Below are 24,555 nucleotides of genomic sequence, written 5' to 3' on the forward strand. Positions count from 1 at the left end.
TCCTGGCCTCACAGCCCCAACTCTTGATGCTCCACCCACAGTCACACTGTTGACAAATGCACTTTCCAACCAAGGTTCTGATCAGGGCGTATCCATGTGACTTTGAGACATCTCTGTGGCTCCTTCGGTTTTCTCATCTGCTGACCTGAATGAAACAGATATGATGATGATGATAACAAAGATAATGTTCATGAGAGACACTGGTCTCTCCGGCTCTTTTCCTGGTAATACCTTTTGTTTGGAATGCTGACTTCACAATGAGTTTTCTTTCATCTTCTTTTGGAAGATCCTGTTTAGAATTGAGATTATTTTCAAATACTTTGTAGCATTCATTTGTGAACTCATCTGAGCCTGGAGCTCTCTTTATGGGAAGTATCTTAGTGATAATGTTGTTTTTTAATAGATGTATAGTGATTCAGGTTTCTCATTTCTTCTTGAGTGAGCTTGAGTTTGTGTTCTTCAGGAAACTATTATTTCAGTGAAGCTGTTTGATGTATAGACACAGCCTGGTGCAATGATTCACGTCTATAATTCTAACTTCTCAGGAGGCTAAGATCTGAAGACTGCAGTGCAAAGGCAGTCTAGACAGGAGAGTCCATGAGACTTATTTTCAATTAACCAGCAGAAAAAAAAACTAGAAGTAGAAAAGTGGCCCAAATGGTTAGAATGCTAGCTTTGAGCCAAAAAAAGCTAAGAGACAACACCAGACCCTGAGGTCAAGCCCTAGGACTGGCATACACGGAAGAAAATAATAGGCACAAAATTTTTCAGACTACTCCTTTATTCTCTCAATAGTTACAGAATCTGCACTTTGTCACCAAAGTCACTTCGAATATTGGAAACATGTCTTTTTCCTTTCTCTCACTAATCCTGTTAGAAGTTACTTGAAGTTGGTTCTCTGAGAGAACCAGCTTTTGGTTTCATTGGTTTTTCTTGAATTTTTTTTCCTCTACTTTGTATTTCAATGACTTCTGCTTTGATTTTTTAAACATTTCCTATTTTTCATTTGCTATAGATTCATTTGTTCTTTTTCTAGGTTCTACAAATAGAAGCCAATACCAACTTGAGAGCATCTTTTTCTAACACAAGCATTTCGAGATGCAAATTTCCCCTTAAAGCACTTTAACATCCACACGTTCTGACATTTAGTAATTTTCCTTATCGTTCAGTTCAAAAAGTTGATTCCTTTTCTTTTTCTTTTTGACTATCTGTTATCAATAACTGGGCCATATAATTTCTAAACTTGGAAGATTTTAAGAGATTATTAGTCCATGGTAACTAAAATACTTCTCAAGCATTCTACCAGTTTTCCCATGAGACATGAATTAGGGGGTGGTAGGAAAAAGCACCAAGGCTTTGTCTTCTAATTTTGATGGGTGTGTCAAAGCCTCAGATGACCTCTTTTGAGATATGTGCAGATCAATAATCTTCTGATTGATTGAGGGATCTTCTGTAGACCTTCACAGCACTCCCTGGAGCTATCTCCTCTTCATTACTGTGTCCTGTCAAATCCTGTCTCTTTGGACTCCTAGCTCCATCACTTCAACTGAGGATGTTTTGTGGCCTTCACCTCGCATCATTTGGTGTATTTTTTTCTGTTTTGGACTATTGCAGGCAAGAGGATGGTTCCTGTTCTTCTATCCTGACCTATTCTTTTTTTTTTTGGTCATGGGACTTGAACTCTTGGCCTGGGTGTTGTCCCTGAGCTATTCAGTGCAAAGCTACCGCCCTACCCCTTGAGCCACAGTGCCACTTCTGGTTTTCTTGGGTAACTGGAGATGAGAGTCTCACGGAGTTTCATGCCCTGGCTGGCTTTGAATCTCAATCTTCCAATCTCAGCTTCCTGAGTAGCTAGGATTATAGGTGTGAGTCACCAGGGCCTAATGTCTTTTTTTTAATATCTATGTGTACATGTCTACGGGGGCATTGTTATTAATTATACAATAATAAATGTAGTTGGTTAAAACATTTTTTGTTGGTTGTGGGGCTTCCACTCTGGGCTTGGGCACTGTCCCTGAGCTCTTCGGCTCAAGGCTGGTGCTCTACCATTTTGAGCCACAATGCCACTTCATTTTCTGGTAGTTCATTGGAGATAAGAATCTCAGGAACTTTTGTGCCTGGGCTGGCTTTGAAGCTTTGAACTGTTATCCTCAGATCTCATGCCCCTGAGCAGCTAGGATTACAGTCATGACCACACCTGGCTGATTTAAATTTCTTATACCGACAAATTCCCTTTTTCTTTAAAGAATGTGTGTTTAATACATATTTGTTAAGCTCACAGGTTCTAACTGCCTTCCTTATTATTTAAACTTTGTAACCTGCTCAGTTTAGGAAGGAATTGGAGATAATTTTCGCTTTGCACAGTAATGTGGCATGTACGTCCTTTTGGGGAAATTTATTCTTTTTTTTTTTTTTTTTTTTTGCTTGGCAGTCTTGGGGCTTGAACTCAGGGCCTGAACACTGTCCTTGGACTTTTCTCAAGGCTAGAGCTCTACCACTTGAGCCACAGTACCACTTCCAGCTTTTTTCCATGTATGTGGTACTGAGGAATCAAACCCGGGTCTTCGTGCATGCTAGGCAAGCACTCTACCACTAGGCCTTTGAGGAAATTTAGCACATACCATAAAACCATGTTCATTTATCCATAAGAAAAAAGCAAAACAAAACACATTAAAAAAAAAAAAAACCCAGCATGTAAGCAGGAATCTGGTAGACAAAGAGCCATTTAGATTCAGTCATTACTGAAGCTAAACCCACAGAGTGTGGACAGCAGGTGAGGATGGCAAACTGATTTCATTCCTCTTTACCCAGGAGATACTGACCACCTCTGAGTGGTGTTTGCTCAAGAACCTGCAGGTTCCAGCCTCTTTGCAGCTGGGGCTCCCTTATGCCATCAGCTCCATTCTCTGGAGAAGGTGCCATTTTCGGTTGCCAAGCAGCCCAGCAGGGCTCCCCAGAGAGTAGGAAAGTGGGCCAGCCCACCAGCCAGTGTCTGCGTGCACTCACTTGGCAGGAGCTACAGAGGGCAAGGCCTGTTCTGAGCCAGCTGGCCAGCTCTCACATGCCAGGCCAGCAGGAGGGGGCCAAACCACCTCGTTTCCATTCTCCCATGGTCCCCAGTGCAGCTTCAGCTTCAAGCTGGCACAGACAAACTGCCCCTCCATCCTGTTCTCCACTTTGATGCCCACATTCCATTCAAAGGTATAAAATACAAACATATAAACTTCAGCTCCTGCTGGAGACATCGTGGAAACTCAAAAGGAAGGGAGCGAGCAGTTCAATTGTTCTTAATTTCATCCAACTAGAGGAAAAGAAAAAAATATCTCCCTCCTGAAAGAAATGGAAGCGCTTTAAGGAATCTGTCAACTCATTTCTGAAAAGTCAGCTTCCATATCTGGTGATTCTTTGCGGAGGGGTTGGGGAGTGAAGATAGTGCTGGGACACTGGAATTGGTGGCTTCATTTACCACCCGTGTGTTGGATGCTGCTGGCTGTGTGGGCAGGCTGGTTATAACAGAAGAATCTGGGGTCTCCTTTGCTCACTTCCCATGTACCACAGGGCATCTCAGCTTATCATTGCTAAGAACTGCACTGCCAGGCTACTGGAGCCTACAGACATATGCAGAATAATGTCCATAATGTAGACACTAAAATAGATGAAATCAGACCAGAACCCAGACAAGCTTCATACCTGACTTATGATGGTTCAACTAAGGGTTTTATTTTTCTGCATAATGATATAAAAATATTCTTATATCCTATACAGCCATTCTGTCTTTCATTGTCAGTGAAGTATTCAACAAATGGCTTAAGGATTCTTAATCATTTATTATAAAATGAGATGATATTGCCCAACTGAACACATGTAAGGTAGTCTAGGCTCAGCCATGGCGTTTGGTAGGTATAATAAATCTTACAGTATTTTCAATTTATGGATAATTTATTGAGATATAATACCATTGATTTTTTTTTTTAAACTAGTGCTGGTACCAGGGCTTGAGCTCAGGACCTAGAAGTTACTTTGTAGCTTTTGTGTTCAAGTTTGGTCCTCTACCACTTGAGACACAGTTAGTTCCCCTTTTAGCTTTTTGCTAAAACGAGTGTTTTACAGGCTTTCCTGCCCTGCCTGGCTTTGAGCCATGATCCTTATATTTCAGCCTCCCTACGAGCTGGTCACCAGGCATGAGGCCAACTTAACATCATTGTAAGGTGATAAACAGCTATAAATAATAAAATAAAAAGGGGAAAAGTAGTAATAAACATATACATTTGTTAACATATGACGAAAAATTTAATGATAGTTCTTAAAATCTTTTCATTTCGAAGTGATGGCAAATACAAATGCCATTTTGAAAGGTCTATAGAGTGATGTTTCCTTGAATGACAGTGTCACAGGTACTCTGCTGTACATACTCAAACCTGAAGGGAGCTGTGCACCAGTACTCATGCCTGTAATCCTAGCTACTAAGGAGGCTGAGATATGAGGATCTAGCCTGGATAGGAAAGTCCATGAGATTCTCATGTTCTTCTTTCTTTCTTTTTTTTTTTTGTCAGTCCTGGGGCTTTAACTCCGGGCCTGGGCATTATCCTTAAGCTTTCTAAAGGCTTTAAAACTCTACCACTTGAGCCACAGAACCACTTCCAGTTTTTTCTTGTGTATGTGGTACTGAGAATTGAACCCACGGCTTTCTGCATGCTAGGGGGGCATTCTACCACTAGGCCATACTCCTGGCTCTCCATGGGACTCTTATTTGCAATTAGCCACCAAAAATGCCAGAAACAGAGAGTGGTAGAGCAAAAAAGCTTAGGAATAGCATCCAGGGCCTGAGTTCAAGCCCTAGTACCAACACACACACACACACACACACACACACACACACACGCGCGCGCGCGCGCGCGTAAATTTGAGGGCTATAATAGCCCAAGAAAAGCAGCTAAGTTTAGAGCACTAAGGTCTCAGATGAACTTTGCCTACATCCATAAAGTTGGAATTAGTACACAATTTTTGAACCCTGAGGGGAGCTAAACACACAAAGTGACTCAATCCAGAAACCTCAGTGATAGCTGAACTTCACTCTCAGACTTAGATGGGAAAAAATAAAATAAGGGCTTGGGCAGAGAATTTGGCCTAATGGTAGAGTGCTTGCCTAGCATGCGCAAAGTCCCAGGCTTGATTCTCAGCACTACATACACAGAAAAAACTAGAAGTGGTGCTGTGGCTCAAGTGGTAGAGCCCTAACCTGGAGAAAACCCAAGGACAGTGCTCAGGCACTGAATTTAAGCCCCAGGACTGGCAAAAAAAAGAGGGCTTAATAGTGAAGACGACAAAACAAATCTTTACCCCAAGATCCTTGTCTTACCCCCTCCTGGCAGGACGTCTGAGGGGAAAGGTCCCAAGCCGAGGTGACAGCTGTAAGGTGACAGAGGTAAGCCTCTCCAGCTATGTGGTTTCCTTCTCCCCAGTATGGAGGTGAAATTAATGATGCCAACTACAAAGTACCACTGCAGAAAATAAAGAGGCAAACCAGGCACGAGAGTCTATGAGACTCTTATCTCCAATGAACCACCAGGAAACCAGAAGTGGCGCTGTGGCTCAAGGGGTAAGGTGGTAGCCTTGAGCTGAAGAGCTCAGGGACAGCGCCCAAGGCCCAGAGTTCAGGTCTCATAACCAGCCCCGCCCCCCCCCCAAAACCCCCCAAAACAAGAACAACCGCTCCTACCCCATTAGTTGCTGAATCTTTCCCCAGCATTTGTGATCCAAGTAATCCAAACAAGTCTAACGAAGTTGCCAAGATTGTTGTTAGTGTTTTGGAAAATGATTCTTTGAGAACCATTTGCTTAGAACAATGCCTGGTCTACAGTAAGCATAATGCGAGCTGTGATCTTTTCCTGGCTCTTATTTTCTTTGTCCCACACCAAGAACACTTTATGTTTCAGTGCTAGTATAGGAGTCAGATTCCCTGTTGTAAAAGTGCTTGCACATAAGCACCGCCATCTTCCATGAAGCTATTTTAACTAAGCTGTTATAAGAATTTTTTTTCTCCCCTAGGGGCTGGAGGCATAACTCAACTGAGTAAAGACATTTTTCTGACAATCTCCTGCTTTGGCCACTGGTATCCTGGTTAGGGTTGATGGCTTAGGTAAATAAACTTTTAGCCTCTTTCAAACTAGCTAATGACACAAGACTGTGAACCTAAGTTCTGGCCAATCAGAACAATAGGCAGTAATGTACCTGGAATAAATGTGGGCCAGCTGCCTTCCCAGACCCCTAGCTCACTCAGCTTCCTGTTAGTATCATGACCTTCTGCAGAAGGAAACTGCCTTGTCTAATCAAGTTGGTATCCTCAATCCTTCCTACACAACATTCAAATATCAAGACATTTCCAACATTGCCCAGTACTGCCTTCATGAACAAGCAGTCCTGAAATCTCTTGCTAGCAGTGGTAAGATCCAGTGGCTTCTTAAGTAGCAACAGCAGCATAACATATGATCTGCCTTCAACCTAAATGAAGAACTTTGTCGGTAAGGCTCCAATGTCCTGGATTCCAGCAGTCTGCAAGCAATTCGAAGTGTGTTTACAGCTTTGTGAACTGCTCTCCAAAAAGTCTCCGTCATTACCACAGAAAACACACAAGGTGGTCTAGGGTGCCATTTTGGTTAAACTGGATTTAAAGCCTGGCTCTGCTTCTCAGCCATCTTGTCTTAACTGAGTTATGACACTTTTTTTTTTGCCAGTCCTGGGGCTTGAACTCGGGTCCTGAGCACTGTCCTTGGGCTTTCTCAAGGCTACAGCTCTACCACTTTAAACCACAGCACCAATTCAGGCTTTTTCTATGTATGTGGTACACAGGAACAGAACCCAGGACTTGACACTTGCTAGGCAAGCACTCTTCCACTAGGTCAAACACCCAGCCCCTGTTGGCATTTCCATATGTGCATGTAATATATTTTTCTCATATTCACTCCTGCCACTGTCTTTCTTATCCTCTCCTTTGTTCCCCAGCTTTGCTTCCCTTTCTGTATCCATGGTACTCTTGACCTTGGTTGTTTTGCTTTGCTTCCGCCTAACTTGCACAAATGGAAGAAAAATCTGCATACAGTGCCTTGGTGGAACTGGTTTATTTTCATCTGACATGACAATCCTCCATTCTCTATCTACTTTTCAGCAAGCGACATGATCTCATTCCTCTTTATAGCTGAGAAATATTCCAGTGGGTATCGACATGCCATGTTCTCTGTATCAGTTCATCTATCAATGGAATCCTAGGCTGATTTCATAATTAGATGACCATAAATAGTGCTGCAATAAGCATGACCACTCAAGGATCTCTATAACAAAGCTTACTTTCATTTTTGGGGGGTATATATCCAGAAGTGGTACGGTTTGATCACGTGGCAAGGCCTATTTTTAATTTTCTGAGGAACTTTCATACATGCTTCCATAGTGACTGCACGAATTTATAGATTCCTACCACCAGTAACCAAGAGTTCCTTTCCCCCTTGCATCTTCCCATTTATTATCTTTTTTTCTGGTAGTTCACTGGAGATAAAGAGTCTCACAGACTTTTGTGCCCAGGCTGGCTTTGAACTTCCATCCTCAGATCTTAGCCTCCTCAGTAGCTAGGATTACAGGCATGAGCCACCAGTCCCAGACTCCTTTGTTTTCTTAATGATATCCATTCAGCCCTGGGGACTCTACATTAAGCCTTTATTTCCTCACCTGTAAAGTAGTCAACATTCTAGGACATTCCTTATCGAAACCTAGTTGATACATATAAATTGCCTGGAATACACTCTCTGTTCAAAGAACTTCGGCTGTCCTTTATCATCATCCTGATTCTTATATCTCTCCTCCATCTGTAAGATCTAAGATAACAAATGCAATGTAGGCCCAGAGAGACAAAGCAACCATGTTTTCCCTTTTATGTATAAGCTCAATTTAGCTTACAAACTCTTAAGTGAACACATTCAAGTTTACACAACTGTATTAACTAAAATATGGCAGATTCAAGGGAGATCTCAAAGGAGTGTAATTCTTTAGAAAGGCAAAATCAAAGTCCAGCAAAATAAAGCACGAGGAAGTAGGTTCTGGGAAGGGATAGTGTAGAGTCAAATGGAATGGGGTAGATGAAGGAAGGGGGGGGGTATGAAAAGAATTCAATGTATATCCTATCAAATGAAAACGAGTGAGGAAAGGGGTGGGTAGGGGGGGATAGACAAGAATGTTGAAACGGTGACACTGATGAAGATTTATCATATTTATACACTGTTTTATTAAATGGTAATTCCCTTGTACAACTACTTAAAGACAATTAAATAATTTAATAGATTTTAAAAATAAAGATGGCATGCATAGATTAAGGACAGCAAGGGTTGCAAGGGTGGTAACAAGAGCTCTTTAAATGGACCTCTGAGCTTCCCTGGGGCCAGAGCAAAGGTGAAATGAATAGGTCATGTGATTCTCTGAACCTAGGAAGGAGAGTGGCTCTTCTGGAAAGAATGCCTTGTGCCTGACGCATCAACTCCAAAATCTAAAGAGACTCTGACCCCACATGTCTCTGGGAAATGGGGCGGGTGGGGTGGGAAGAGTCTCTCTAGCCAGCACTTCATGTACCTGTGTCATTCATCAATTCTTAAACCAGAGCCATGGGCAAAAATCCTTAAGATACCAAAAGGGGACACGTTCCACTCACTTTGGGTGCCGGATATCAGGCAGAGAGCGATTCAGGGAGATCCTGTCACTGACGTAGATGTTAAATCCATTCTCTCGGTATGCCTGGTCCACTCTCTCAGCATCGGTCATGGGATAAGGTCTTCCTTGTTCTCCATTTCCTAGAGGCAAAGAGAAAAGTCAGTGTTGCTAATTACCTTGCACGTGCACGGGTACTGTGAACAAAGAGAGAAGGAGACATGGAAATATGACTGAGTTTTCCACACACACACACAAAGGATCATCTATACTGGATTACAGAACATAGCTTGAGGTCTTGCTGGAAGAACTGAGAGATGAAGAAGGAAACTAGCGTTTCTGTAACTATGGTTCTGTCTTGTAGTTTATAGATCTTATTCTCCTGTTGTCTCCATGGAAACCCTACTGTACAGTGGACACAAGAGGTTTTATTCCACAGGTGAATCTATTGAGACTCAAGAGAGATGACAGAAGTAGGTTTATGGGGGCCAACGTGCAGGTCACCTCCTCTTCTTTGTCAGGAGCCTGTCCTTAAAAGTCTGATTACCTGGCGGGGAGGCCGGGTCTACCATCTCTGAGTCGACTGACCTCAGGAAAACCACACTGGCTCTCTAATCTACACAGTGTCATCTTATGATACTCACAGTATGTTTGAGAGAATCAAATAGATGCTGCACAAGTGAATGCCATTCTGAATTGGAGAAATATGACAATTACATGAAACAAACTCCATTATGTAAATCAAAATGGTCAGAAATGCTATATAAAGATGCTTTGACTTTGTTAAAGCATATAAAGAGTTGTGTGTCTCCCTTAAGCCAAAACTGCATGAAAAGGCCAATTTGGGTGGATAAAAAGTACTAGCAGCTGGGTAGCTGGTGGCACATACCCATACTTAGGAAGCTGAGATCTGAGGATCATGGTTAAAAGTCAGTTTAAGGCCAGGAGTTTGGCCTAGTGGTAGAGTGCTTGCCTAGCATGCACAAAGACCCAGGTTCAATTCCTTGGTACCATATACATAGAAAAAAGCTGGAAGTGGTGCTGAGGCTCAAGTGGTAGAGCTCTAGCCTTGAGAAAGTAGGTTTGAGCAAGGAAAGTCTGTGAGACTCTTATCTTCAATTAACCGCCAGACAAAAGGAAATAGAGCTGTGGCTCAAAGTGGTAGAGCATTAGCCTTGAGCAAAGAAGTTCAAGGATAGCACCCTGGGCCTATGTCCAAGCCCTATGTCCAACAACAACAACAAAAATAAGAATAATAAAGCACTAGTTTTCCACTTTCTGCAACACCTAGGTGGCTTTTTTTTTTTTTTTTTTCCAGTCCTGGGACTTGATCTCAGGGCCTGGGCACTGTCCTTAGGCTTTCTCAAGGCTAGAATTCTACCACTTGAGCCACAGCACCATTTCTGGCTTTTTTCTATGAATGTGGTACTGAGGAATCAAAATCGAGTCTTTGTGCATGCTAGGCAAGCACTCTACTACTAGGCCAAACTCTCCTTTCCTCCCCCACTTGGTGGCTTTTGCAAGGAGCCTTGGTATCCACAGGAACATGGCTGAAGTCGGAAAATGGACAGATGTTGAGGAAAATGGACAGATGTAAAGGAGAAATGTGCATGCTCAGGATGCAGAAAATTCAGCGTCATCCTGCAGATGCTCGATTCCTTTTTCCCTTTTCACTGTCCAGTCTCTGCTATTATTAGCATGCCACCTTTCAACAAATCTCAAGTTTTCACTTTATCTCTTAAATTAACCACACTGACTTCTACCTCACGTTAGGTCACTGTTGCTTTTTTTGTGTGTATGGACAGGAAGTAGATTTTGACAAAATAAAGGACAAGAAAACACTTACATAACAGTTTCAAACAACTGGTAAAAACGGGATGGCTTGAGGGTTTTGAGAACTTTCTCTCAACCAAATTGGGTAAATGTTTTTGTTTCTGGATTTTTTTTTTTTACAATTTGATTTCTTTATTTTTGACCCCACTTGGCCCAAACTGCTTATAATAGATGTACAAGTATGGTAAGCGGACTGTGAATGCTGGCTGGGAAGATGCAAGCAGAGAGGTAAGGGGATAGCAATAACTACTCCAGTTCAGCATACTTATGAGAAAAGACCTCGCTCTCCATCACTTATACTGAAAGACACAATGACAAGTACCTGGGAACAAGTCCTCTGAGAATACAAGAGAAAGAAGGAACTAAGGCAGGAAGAGAAGTCCTGAGTGTGTACTCAGAGGCAGGCTGCAGAAGGATGGTGCAAGGGGGATTCAGAGCTCAGACTGGGCACAGTGGAGCATGCCTTCACGTTTGTCAGTCTCAAGTTTTTGCCCTTTTGTATGTTAATTAGAAGAAGCTTTGTGACAATTAAGGAGGTAATTTATTTATTTATTTATTTTTTGCCAGTCCTGGGCTTGAGCTCAGGGCCTGAGCACTGTCCTTGGACTTTCTCAAGGCTAGAGCTCTACCACTTGAGCCTCAGCACCACTTCTGGCTTTTTTCTATGTATGTGGTACCGAGGAATCGAACCCAGGTCTTCATGCATGCTAGGCAAACACTTTAACCACTAGGCCAAACTCCCGGCCCTTAAGGAGGTAATTTAATGCAAGATATCTGTCATGCACTTAGCACTCAACAAACACCATCATCATCATTACCATCAGCAACAGCAGCTTTATTATTATTATTTTGAGACAGAGTCTCACTAAGTCAACATGGCTTGCCTGGAACTCTCTACTTAAGCCAAACTTAATCAAATTCACAATCTTCCTAACTCAGAGTAATCAGAGGCATGTGCCACCTGAACTGGCTTGTTCTTAGTGCCCCCACTGCTGTTTTAATTGGTTAGCCTAGCATTCTAATAATTCAAGCACAACTGTCTGGCAAATCTGCTCTCTGAAAAATGTCTTTTTTTGGGGGGGGGCAGTCCTGGGGCTTGAACTCAGGGCCTAGGCACTGTCCTTGAATACTCAAGGCTAGCATTCTGCCACTTGAGTCATAGCATTATTTCTGGCTTTTCTTTGTGTATGTGGTACTAAGGAATCAAACCCAGGGCTTTGTGCATGCTAGGTAAGCACTCTATCATTAGGCCACAATCCTGGCCTGAAAAAATGCCTTTTTCTTAAGCATCTTTTGCCTTCCCAATACCCATCCCCACCATACTTCATTTCAAATTATAGGCTTACTGAGAAATGTAAAGCTTAACTATAGAGTTCTTGATCATCATTGAAATGACTACAGCTTCCTTAGAGCCTGTGGTAAGCTGGGTTTGTCATAATGTAATTTCGAGGAAAAAAAATCAGTAGTGAGGATTCCTTTAACCAAAATCAGTATGACTAAAACACCAATTCCTTCAGGTTCTACAGGAATTTCCAGGACAGCAAAGCTTCATCTACTCACCATTTCACTCCTTTCCCCATTAAAAACATCCCAAGGTTGCCCAGGAGAGAAGCATGAGTCCCACTGACAGACGGGAAAACTGAGGCTCCTGAGATACAACCTCATTCGATGATACATGGCTGATAAAGTAGCTTAAGAGGGCCGGGAGTTTGGCCTAGTGGTTGAGTGCTTGCCTAGCATGCACGAAGACCCGGGTTCGATTCCTCGGTACCACATACATAGAAAAAAGCCAGAAGTGGTGCTGAGGCTCAAGTGGTAGAGCTCTAGCCTTGAGAAAGTCCAAGGACAGTGCTCAGGCCCTGAGCTCAAGGCCCGGACTGGCAAAAAAAAAAAAAAAAAAAAAAAAAAAGTAGCTTAAGAGCTGATGTCGTAACTCTATCCTGGCCTTATGCAGATGATTCTCATATAGACGTTTAAAAGCATGTTGGTATTAGATTACATTAGTTATCAAGAGGGAAACTGCATTGTTCAACTTCTACATTTGTAATATATGCCAGTCAATCTTACCCTCTCTATATAAGTCTCGATATAATCGCTCCCTTCTCTATGCACTTTTTTTTTTCTTTGCTGTTGGTTGCTTTTTGTGATGGTAACGGAGCTTGAACTCAGGGCCTGGGTGCTGCCCTTAAGCGTTCTGGCTCAAGGATGGTACTCTACTAGTTGAGCCACACCTTTTTGGTGATTAGAGCTGAGAGTCTCATGGATTTTCCTGCCTGAGCTGGCTTTATAGTGCAACCCTCAAATCTCACCCCGGTGCCTGGCTTGCATAAAGTTTCTACCACCTTATCCCAACCTTTCCACATTCTCTAGCCTAACAGGAATAGCTCTGAAAAATAATTAATCCACAGAGACTTCAGCTGACTCTCACAGAATTCATTCAACCTTGAGGCTGTAGTGTTATGTAGGGACCAATTGCACTCTCCAGATCTGGGATCAAGTCCCCAGGTGGGCCTGTGTGACTACAGGATGATAAATGTACCTTTCTAAGGTATAGGCCCCTCCTTACTGAATGGCTAATCACTTCCAACTACAGGCTGAGACTGGGGCATACACAGTACTGGGCATGAATCTTGTTCATTACAGGTGGTTTTAAGTATTTTGCGCCTTCTGGTAGCAGTAGAGGATCCTATGTGGTGGAGACTTCTGCCAACATCCAGTAAAGGAGACAGGACAAATGCTGTAGCCAGTGGGCCTAGTGCTATGCGTGGAGGACAGGTGGCAAGAAGTAAAAAAGAAACCAGAGAGAAAGATGGTGGAAGATAGGGAAGAAGTCATTAAGAGAGCCAGATGCCTGTGTCAATACACACACACACACACACACACACACACACACACACACACACACACACACCACGTGAGCACAGAGCCCACGCACCGTCCTGCCCTCGTACCTACGCGCTGAGCATCCCTTCTGATGGCTTCCTTGTCATGCCAGTCCTTCAGCTTCTGCCCACCTCCCGGGAAAAGTGGCTTCTTTGGTGGATTGTGGGGGACCTTAGGAGGGGAAAAAAAGACAAAAAACTGTGAAAAAGAAGGGGACAATGAGATCGGGGGACACACCCTCAGGGAAGACACTGCATGAGAGGGGGCTTTGGGTATAGACGGAAGGTCTCATCCACCCATCCTCAGGGTGTGGGCTTGGGCCGAGTGGCTTATCTTGAACATGCTTTTAGCATTCTCATTGCCAGGGCTTCTGTCCATGGTGTATTAACCGGAAGTCCAAAGAGAAGACTGAAGCTCAGTGTCTACCCTTGAGAAACTCACCAACCGGCAAGGGAAGAGAAGTGTGATGAAAAAAGAGAAGGGAAGGGAAAGAGGAAGAAGAAAATATGGGGAAGTATGACAGCTCATGGCTCAAATCTCAGCATTTAGGTGTATGAGGCAGGAGGATTGTGAGTTCAAGGCCAGACTCGACTACACAGTGCGACTCTCCCCTCAAAGCAACCAAACATCTCAAGCTAGTTAGTAACATATTTAATTCGTGCCAATACATTCCATCTAAAGCACTTTCATTTCAACATGTAATCACAATAAAAAGTTAACGAGCTAGTTCTCATTCCTTTTTTTGGAGGGGTCTGTTTTCTTTTTGGAACTAAGACTTCAAAGTCCACTGTGTATTTTGCAGGAATGTCTGTGGCTAGGTTACAGGCTAGACAGAACAAAAGAAGTGACTTCCTTAGGACAACTTCCTATTGAAGCTGCTATAAGACAGCAGTTGAGTAGAATGAAGAATGTTCCACAGACATATAAGCAACTGGACTGGGCTCAGGCGAGGAGAAATTAGAAGCAGGAAAGGCAGAAAGCCTGGGCCCAAACTTGGTGGCACAGGCCAAAACATGAGCTGTTTTTGGCAGAAGGAACAGCAGCCATGGACAGGGAAGTAGCGATTGGATCTTGATCATCATTAAGGTCACCAGGGACAAATTCCAAACTCACTGAACATTTGGCCAATGTGTGTGGAATGTCACAGATAAACAACTGGATGGCTCAAAGAAAAATGTAGCGAGACGGGCTAGAAGTGTGGCCTAGTGGTTGAGTACTCGCCTAGAATGGACGGAAGCCCTGGGTTCGATTCCTTGGTACGTACATAGATAAAGCCAGAAGTAGCACTATGGCTCAAATGGCAGGAGGCTAGCCTTGAGCAAAAAGTGTCCAAGGACAGAGCCCAGGCCCTGAGTTCAAGCTCCAGGACTGCCAAAAATAAAATGCAATGAGATGCTCTACTTACGTTGGAGATACAAGACTCCAAATTCCTGCAATTTTCACCCCCATCTCCACTGCCGTAATGATGTGTCTACCTGTCTTCCTTTCTTACCTCTCTCCTCCCATCTCTTTTCCTGCCCTCCCTCCCATGCTCCTGATCTGATGAGGTCTCAGTCTCCACATGTTCCTTCAATGTCTGTTTTGGCTATATCAAGAGTGCACTTCTAGGCCAATATCTGGTTCTTATTAGGCCCTAGAAAAATACCAGTTAGATGGATGGATGGTAGGAGTTAGAATGTTCTGTCAAAGTGGCTGTTTTATACAAGCACTGCTATTTTAAGAGTAGCCATCATCTTAAAAGAAAACTATCCTAGTTAAGACACATCCTCTTGTAAGAATTGCTTTTCTAGGGGCTAGAAGGAAGGCCAGAATAGAAGAGCACCAGTTACCAACTGGTTCTCTGATAAAGTCCTTGCTTTCCCTGGGTATCCTGGTTTGACTGATCACATGGATAAACTTTTAGCCAATCGTACAAAAACCTGACGACTCCAAGTTCTGACCCATTAGCACAAAGAGCAGTTATAGTATTAAGGAGAAAGTCTGGGGTGGAGTACCCACCCAGTGCACTTGCTTAATTAATTGGCTTTTCTGGAGAGGTAAACTTCATTTTCCTTGCCCAGTTCCTTTCAAGTTGGTATTCACATTCCTAACATCCCAATGTCCCAAGACATTTCCAACGGATGGAAGGACAGATGGATGGATGGATGGATGGATGGATGGATAGATAAGACAGATGAAAGGATAACTGAGGCAGGTATCCTAGAGTGTAACAACTCAGAACATTCTGGTTCTAGACTCCAAAAAACTTGAGGCTTCATTTTCTACAGTTTCTCTGATAAATAGATAAAACTAATAGTTAACAATATGAACTTCCCGGAAGTTGAGGCGATTAGAAATGAGCTCCTGTATATGAAGTACTTAGGTCAGGACCAAGCAAAGCTAAGTCCTTTGAGAAAGGTAGAGCTTTGACACATTGCTTTTGGAAAAAGTTTATGCAAACGAGGTATGCTCTGGTGTTAGTGATTGGGCTGTTTGGGAGAATGGGAGAAAGGATAAGAATTGAATTAACAACTGGTTCCTGCAGAGACAACATATTTAACACCTCACCCAGTTCAACTGGCTCTTGTTGATAACAGGATTTAGAGTTTCCTCATTAACGGGATGGCACATGGCCCTGTGGAAACTTCAAGAGAAAAAAAATAACAACACGTTTTTATAGTGTCATTCTATAATAGAAACAAATTGCCACCAGACCTTTAACAATCAGAAAGGCAAGGAAAATGCTTCTCACAAGATAAGCAATAGCAATCACATAATACTATGTAAAAGAGCAAGTGTGGATTTTTCAATCTAGAGGTAATTTTAAGTTCCCTTTACTGTCAGCTTGGGAGATTTGTCTACACAAAATTGTGATTAGTTGCCTTCTTTTACAACCATCTTGCAGTAGTGGGGGGTGGGGCTTGAACTCAGGGGCCTGGGCTCTGTCCCTGAGCTTCTTTGCTTAAGGCTAGTACTCTACCATTTGAACCACAACTCCACTTCTGGCTTTTTGTTGATTAATTGGAGATAAGACTCTCAGAGACTTTTCTGTCTGGGCTGGCTCTGAATCTCAATTCTCAGGTCTCAGCCACCTGAATAGGCAGGATTATAGGAATGAGCCACTTATAAACAACTTACAACCATCTTTTGTTTCCCCTTGGTTTCCAGAACTTTCTTTTGCTCCAGGAGGCAAAAAGGATGGATAGAAATCTGGCAAGATAAGCGTAAATCACATCAAATGATCAATTGGAAGCAGAGTTTTGTCCAGCTGCTTTAAATAACTGTTTCTGGTATCTGGGTGCTTTGACTTAACATTCTCTTAAGAACTCATCAGTGCTGAAACAGCCATACACACACCCACAAAGGAATTGTAATCTTTAATGACTATTTAGTGTGCCTGGCATTATTTGGACAGAGGGAAAGAACAGTGGAGAGGCCAGCCAGTAGTGTTTTGCTTACAAAGACACCTTCCCTGGGTTATTCTGCTTGCAAAGACATCCACCCTGAAGTAGATATGCTATGGACTTGGCACGGATGACTGCAGCTCAGCGCTCACAGCTCTGGTCCAATTGGCCATTAGATGGCTTCAAAATAATGGAAGGGCAGAACAAGCTGTGACATTCAAGCCAAGGTCTGAGGGCACATGACAGACTCAGAGCTGACTGCAGCTTTGAGGCTGGTTCTTTTTCCCTTCCTTTCAACGAATCTTACAGAAACACTGGTATGATTTTGGCTTTGGATTTAAATCGCTCTATGCAACTTCATCCATGAATGGATTATTCTAAAAACATTTTTTTCTCTTTTTCTTTGTTTCTCTCTCACATATACACATTGATAAGTTCAAGGCTATCTTATGGGTTATACTTCAGAGAGGACCACGTAGACTTCATGTAATGAACAAAAGCAGGAGGTGGCTCAAGTGGTAGACAGCCAGTGAAAACACTAAGAAGCCCTGAGTTCAAGTCTCAGTACCGACACGTATGGATACACTGTATGCACATACAAAACCCGTATTTCCCCAGCAAAGTTACTTTAAAGGACAACTGGATACATGTACCTTCTTTGTGAGTTTTGAGGGCATAGCTGGGTATTCTTATTTATTCATTTCACACATTGTAACAGACAATTGAGTCTGCTATATACAGAGAACTCTGGGAGAAATGAAGATATCGCACAGCCTCAAGAATTGGCTATAAAAAAATGTAAGCAAGGGGGAGTCGGGAGTTTGGCCTAGCGGTTAAAGTGCTTGCCTAGCATGCATGAAGACCTGGGTTCGATTCCTCGGTTCCACATACATAGAAAAAAGCCGGAAGTGGTGCTGAGGCTCAAGTGGTAGAGCTCTAGCCTTGAGAAAGTCCAAGGACAGTGCTCAGGCCCTGAGCTCAAGCCCAGGACTGGCAAAAAAAAAAAAAAAAAAAAAAATGTAAGCAAGGAAACACAGCCAGGAACAATGACTGATGCCTGTAATCTTAGGTACTCAGGAGGCTAAGATCTGAGGATGGCGGTTCAAAGCCAGCTCAGGCACAAAAGTCTATGAGACTTATCTCCAATTAACCACCAGAAAACCAGAAGTGGCACTATGGCTCAAATTGGTAGAGCACTAACTTTGAGCTGAAGAGCTAAGGGACAGCACTCAGGCCCAGAATTCAAGCCCCATGGTCAACAATAAAAAAAAGCATTAAGGGCTGGGAATGTGGCTTAGTGGTAGAGGGCTTGCCTCGCATGTGTAAAGCCCTGGGTTTGACTCCTCAGTACCACATACACAGAAAAGGCTGGAAGTTGGCACTGTGACTCAAGTGGCAGAGTGCTAGCCTTGAGTAAAAGAAGCTCAGGGACAGTGCCCAGGCTCTAAGTTCAAGCCCCAGGAATGGCAAAAAAAAAAAATAAAAATTAAAAGACCAGGAAGAAGATTGAACCAGGAAGAAGGTGGGAGCCACAGAAGATCTCTGAGTGAAGACTGATCTTCAGCTCTAGGAATAAACTACGTTACCATCTATTTACTCTGGGATGACTGATCTTTGTAAGAAATACGGGGAGAAAGACAATTTTGACTTCATTCAGAGGAACCCCTCTCTGCAGCCCCACTTAAAGAAGGGTAATGTACCCCCAGCCTCACCCAATCTGTTATTCAAACAACAACAACAACAAACTCCTCTTTCAATTCAACCAGAACCAAGTGTTAGGAGAAAACAAACCTTCCAGGTACTATTATTGCATGAATCAAAGGAAAGACTGCAACCTAGCAACCATGAGACTCTACCTGCTGGGCCCACAGCAGGCAAGTTCTGCTGTTCCAGTCAGCAATCCATTGAGTCCATTTGCTGTGCTCCAGTAAACTCTGCTGTCTCTACACCATGATGTCAGCGTTTCCCACAGGCAGGGGGCCCGTTTCCCATCAAGAAGGTCATAAGGCTCAGTCAAGTTTACACCAGCAGCAGAGCCACACCACTCAACCCAGTGTTTTGTACAGATGGCTCTGGAAAAGGTCATTTGCTATGTAAGGTGTGAAAGCTCATTAAAAGACTTTTTAAACAGCAAGAAGGAAAAAAAAAATAAGCCAAGGTATCTGGGAATGTTATCTAAAGGGCAAATGGACTCTTCCCTTTTCCTTCCTTGCTAAAGAAGAGACTAACAACATTTCTTTTTATTTTCTTTCTTTATTCCCAGAGCTCCAGGATAAAAGGTTACTATTTTCTTCTTAGATCTGGAATAGGAGGATCTTGCAACATAGTCAAGGCTGCCCTTGAATTTATAACCCCTCCTGTCTTAAGCTTCCTGGATGCTGGGATTGTGTGAATCACTACACAGGGTGGTGATTTCTTCAAATGTTGCATCCTGGGGCAAAAAAAACCCCTCTGTCACTGATGAGTTAATAACATTGATGGGCACCTCTCACCTCTCTACCTATTCTCTGTTCCCACTTAAGATATATAATGACTACAAGACAGGCCACCATCTATACAATGTACCTCGGACAGAACTTACCAAAGTGTAACCCAGAAATCACAATAAATGAAAACAACCAGGGAGGCAGATACATTAAAAGAGAGGCACGAAGAATCCTTTTATTTCACACCGGATCCATAAGTTGAAGATTTGAGCCAGTTGGCAAGGCATCCACAAGGAATCTGCATAAGAAGTTAATGCAATAGAACAGAACTTTCTAGAAAGAGCTGGAAGAAACAAGGTATTTGAAGGCCCCATGGCAAGATGAAGAGGAAATACAGGAGAGCAGTGTCAGGAGAAGGGAGTCTGGGTTGAGTAGGAGAGCTAAACATAAGGATTTATTTTTGCCAGTCCTGGGGCTTGAACTCAGGGCCTGGGCATTGTCTGAGAGCTTTCTCAAGGCTAGAACTTTACCATTTGAGCCACAGTAGCATTTCGGCCTTTTCTGGGTATTGAACCCAGGGCTTTGTGCATGTGAGGCAAACACTCTACTACTAGGTCACACTCCTGGCCCAAGGATTTTTGTCTTTCCTATTTGAAAACACGGTGCTTTAAATAAGGAGGTAAGAGCAAGCAGAATGTGGAAAATTCTCTGGTAATCCCACAGGCAGGGACTAGGAGGTAAGGAGAAAGAGTGAGGATATGGAGCCTGCCATAGTGGGCCAGGTACAGATAATACTAGCTTGGCCAGAATGGCACTGGAACACACTGATTTTGGTTTCTTTATTGGTTTCAAGAAGTTGCACAAAGGGGTTTCAGTTCCACATGCTAGATTATGAATATAATGCATCTTGATCAATGTCACGCCTTTCGATGCTTTCCAGTATCTTTCCCCAGCCCATTGTAACCTTCATTGTACATTGTACATTGAATATGACAAGTGTTATTATGTGTTCCCCCTGAGCTTAGTTTCCATTTGTTCAGCTTTTTGTTTTAAACAGTTATATGCATTCTGTGGGTATGAATCGGTGAGAAATTAGTTTGTAAGGCCAGATGACCATGGTCCCAAAGATACGGGTCATTACCCCGAAACCAAGCCCAGTTCCCCTGACCTGGAGTGGTATCTGCTTCAACCCATGACTATAACATTTCCATACTATCTATAGAAAGTCAGGAGCCAGGTGTGGTGGCTCATACCTGTAATTCTAGCTACTCAGGAGGCTGAGATCTAAGGATCTAGGTTTAAAGCCAGCCTGGGCACAAAAGGACCCGAGACTCTTATCTCTAATTAACCTCTAGAAAATGGAAGTGAGGCTTGGCTCAAGGTTATGACGGTAACCTTGAGTTGAAGAGCTTAGGGACAGAGCTGAGGCTGAGTTCAAGCCTCATGACCCCCCCCCACCCCCAAAAAAAGAAAGTTAGTTAGGACTGCTCAGAAGGTAATGACGGGAAAAACTTTGGCCCAGGCTAAAGTTCACAAGAATTCATCTCAGCCAATAGCTGGATACCATGTTGTAAACCTGTCATCCTGGGTACATAAACAGGAGGATTATGGTCCAGGTGGGTCCGAGTGAAAAGGTCCTAATCTCAAAAGTAGCCAAAACAAATAGGGATGGGTGCATGGCTAAAGCTGGAGGGCACTTACCTGCCTAGCAAGCATGAAGACTTGTATTCAAACCATAGAACCATCAAAATTATCAATAAATAAGTAAATAAATAGAGGAGGAGGAGGAGACAGCAAGTTGAGAGATAAGAGCTGATGAGACTGGATAACATGTCTATATTACCTTCAGGAATTCAGTAACAACCTATCCAGAAAATGGAATATAAGCCAGGCACCAATGGTTCACACCTGTCATTAGAGCTACTCAGGAGGCTGAGAGCTGAGGATTACTGTTTGAAGCCAGTCTGGGCAGGAAAATCTGTGTGATTCTTCAATAATCTACTAAGAAAAAGCTGGAAGTGGAGCTGTGGCTCAAGTGATAAAACACTAGCTTTGGGTAAAAAAGCTAGAGGGCAGCATGCAAGCCCTGAGTTCAAGCCCCAGGACCTGCCAAAAATCACACACACACACACACACACACACACACACACACACACACACACACACACACACTTCTAATTGGAGAGGCTGGCAGGACTTCAAATCAGCACTGGGGCGGGTGTCTGCTGAGACTAAGTCTAATCTTGAAAGAACAATTTTCATTCTCTTAGGAGGCACAGCAATCACATGATCACTTCAATCCAGGAAACAGGAATTGGTTTTCATGTTGGGTGAAATCTGCCTACACTGGCCATTTTAGTGGTGGCATGTCTTTATATCCCATGGGTGACTGTCAGGGGCGATATGATTTTACATTATTTTCTCCACAAGTGGTGAGTGGATTATAACCTACTTTTGTGTGTGTGTGTGTGTGTGTGTGTGTGTGTGTGAGAGAGAGAGAGAGAGAGAGAGAGAGAGAGAGAGAGAGAGAGAGAGAGAGAGAGAGAGAGGAGAGACTAGTTTCTATCATCATTGTCATTACATCCACATGGCAGATGACAAAATTGAAGCTTCAAGAAAAATCAATACCAAAGAATTTTGCTGACTGCCTGAGCCACCCACTATTGTAGCTAGTCACTCAGACCTGGCACCTCTGTCTGCTGTGCCCCACATGCCAGGATAGGATGGCCAGGACTCAAGGGAGGGTACTCTGCATGGGCCAATTATGGGTCTGCAGCCCAAGTCTGCAGACGAGTCTAGCTGGCATGCACTCAACAGCAGGAAATGCTAGTCTCAAGAGACTTGACGTGGTGAGCAAAAGCAAGCAGTGGCATTGCTTGGTCCAGCAGCTGCAGGTGGACCAAAGAACAAAGCAGGCAAAATGCAAAGCTTGACAAAAAGCACTTACTTTCCACCATCTCAAGAGAGGCATCTCTGAGAGGTACCCTACCTGGAAGCGATTAGAGGTAAGCCACCAAGTGTCACTGCCGGACTAATATAAGCAGTTATAATCTTCTTGTCACCCTTCCATCACTAGGGACAAGTTGTCTTTGGTAGTCAGTTTCTGAGGAGGAAAGGTTTATTGTGGTTCATGGTTCCATCCATAGTCACTTTGAGACTTGTTGCTTTAGACATATGGTGGAGGGGGGAGGGGCAGGAAATGTGAGGGGATGGTCTATTCACCCCATGGTGGCCAGGAAGCAAAGAGGAAGAGCAGAGGGAAGGCTAGAGCTCTACCACCTAAGCCACAGCACCATTTCCAGCTTTTTCTATGCATGTGGTACCAAGGAATGGAACCCAGGGCTTCACGCATGCTAGGCAAGCATTCTACCACCAGGCCACTGCTGACCTCCCAGTGATTTAATAATTTCTTTCTTCTTGGCCCTACCTTTAAAAGCTTCAACCCCCCCCCCCATAATAATGCCATGGACTGGTATCCCAGCCTTTAACACACGAGTATTGGAGGACATTTAAACTTGAAACCCAAGTTGTTCCACATCCTGAAGACACTACAACCAAGGGTGTCAAGAGCACCCTGGGAAATTTGCACTATTTTTTCCAAGTCTTGGTTTTGCCACTTACAAAAGTGGGAAAAAAAAAAAAGAATAGGATGTAGAATAAAGGATGAAATGAGATACTAATTTTTTATACCTACCATTATTCATTAGTTATAATTCAATGCTACCTAATAGTTTACAGTTTACAAGGATTTTTCATTTTTATTGGCGGTGGTCCTGGGGGGTAGAACTCAGGCCCTGGGTGTTGTTCTTGAGGTTTATTGTTGCTTTTCCTCATGTCTAGCAATCTAAACTGCTTGAGCCACAAGGCTCCACTTCTGGCTTCTTGGTTAGTTACCTGGAAGAAAAGAGTCTCATGGACTTTCCTGTTCGTACTGGCTGGCCGTGGAGTCCACAGCTTTCAGCCTCCTGAGTAGCTTGTCTCCAGGCTCAAATTTGTTGTTCTTTTTAAAAGACTGGCCTCAAACCTTTAGTCCTTCTTCGTCTGTCTCCTGAATGTTGAGATTATAGGCAGGCACTACCATAGCTGGCACAAAGCAATTTTGTACAGAATTCTCAGTCCATCACAATTACTCAAGGACGAAGGAAGACATCAACCAACCTATCTTAATATTATTATTTGTGTGTGTGTGTGTGTGTGTGTGTGTGTGTGTGTTTACAGTACTGGAATTTGAACTAAGCTCCTGGGTGCTGTCCCTTAGCTTTTTCACTCAAGGCTGGCTCTCTACTGGTTCACATAGAGCTCTTCTTCTAGCTTAAGAACTTAATAAAACTTTCCTGCCTATTGTGAAGTTATGCATCTTCTATCTGGTGAATATAATGTAACCCTTCTATTAATCACAATAAAAAATAATACTAAAAAAAAAAAACCTTTCCTGCGTAGGCTTCAAACCCTGATCCTCAGATCTTGGCCTCCTGAGTAGCTAGGATTACAGGCTTGAGATACCAGCACCCAGCTAACCCATTATAGATCCCAGATTCTGGAAATCTCTCTCAACTCTGTGCTTCCAGATATTAATAGCCCCCTAGTGTTAGCCAGGTAACTGAGAGTAAATTATTTATTAAGTAGACCTAGTACACAGCTTCTGTTTTGATCCCATGACCTCAGATGTCCAAGGTGCCAACTGCTCACTGCTTGCAAAGGTCTCCCCATGAAGCGTGAAGAGTGAAGGAGGAAGAGGAGGAGAATGTGACTAATGATGCCTCCCCCCACCCCCCGCCCCTTGCTGCTAGCCTCTTCTCTTAACTATCAATGTGAGAGCATTCCGTGTGCCAGGCCTCAGAGGGCCTCAGAATCTAGCAACCCAAATGCCATTTATTTAGATGGTTCACGGGGTCTTCCATGGTCTCCTCATGACCCAGAAGCAAAGCCTCTGGCTGGATGTGATCCCAGCTTCCTTCATCTTCCATCCGGGAACTTAGGAGCAACTCTTCTTCTGCGTCTCTTAGGCAGAGGCCACAAAGAGATCTAACTCTCCACTGTGATCATTTACCTCACCCACCTCATTCTCAACTGTTAGGGGTCTTTGCATTTTGTTTTTGTGCCAGTACTAGACCTTGAACTTAGGACCTGAGTGCTCAGGGCTGGTAGTCTACCACTTGAGCCATATCTCCATTCACAGGGTTTTTGTTGTTGTTGTTGTTTAATTGGAGATAGGAGTCTCAGTGACTTTTCTGATTGAGCTGGTTTGGAGCTGCAACTCTCAGATCTCAGCTTCCTGAGTGCCCAGAATTACGAGGCATCCAGTATGTTCTTCATCTTAGGTCACAACTCTTAGCTTTGCA

The 24,555-nt window shown here is 43.3% G+C and overlaps 1 protein-coding gene across 2 annotated transcripts in view; it reads right to left on the bottom strand.

Moving 5' to 3' along the window:
- The window catches only part of Galnt10 (polypeptide N-acetylgalactosaminyltransferase 10), a 186,217-nt gene that overhangs the window by 84,909 nt on the left and 76,753 nt on the right, over positions 1 to 24,555 (bottom strand). For both annotated transcript variants that reach the window (XM_090321147.1, XM_090321146.1), the window contains exons 2-3: positions 13,473 to 13,575; positions 8,693 to 8,831 (exon numbers count right to left, since the gene is read on the bottom strand). In XM_090321147.1, the coding sequence (XP_090177273.1) occupies positions 8,693 to 8,831; positions 13,473 to 13,575 (242 nt within the window). The remainder of the gene's footprint in view (positions 1 to 8,692; positions 8,832 to 13,472; positions 13,576 to 24,555) is intronic.

The sequence above is a fragment of the Megascapheus bottae genome, chromosome 29 (genome assembly GCF_031878675.1).
Source record: "Megascapheus bottae isolate mThoBot1 chromosome 29, mThoBot2.hap1, whole genome shotgun sequence".
Taxonomy (NCBI): Eukaryota; Metazoa; Chordata; class Mammalia; order Rodentia; family Geomyidae; genus Megascapheus; species Megascapheus bottae.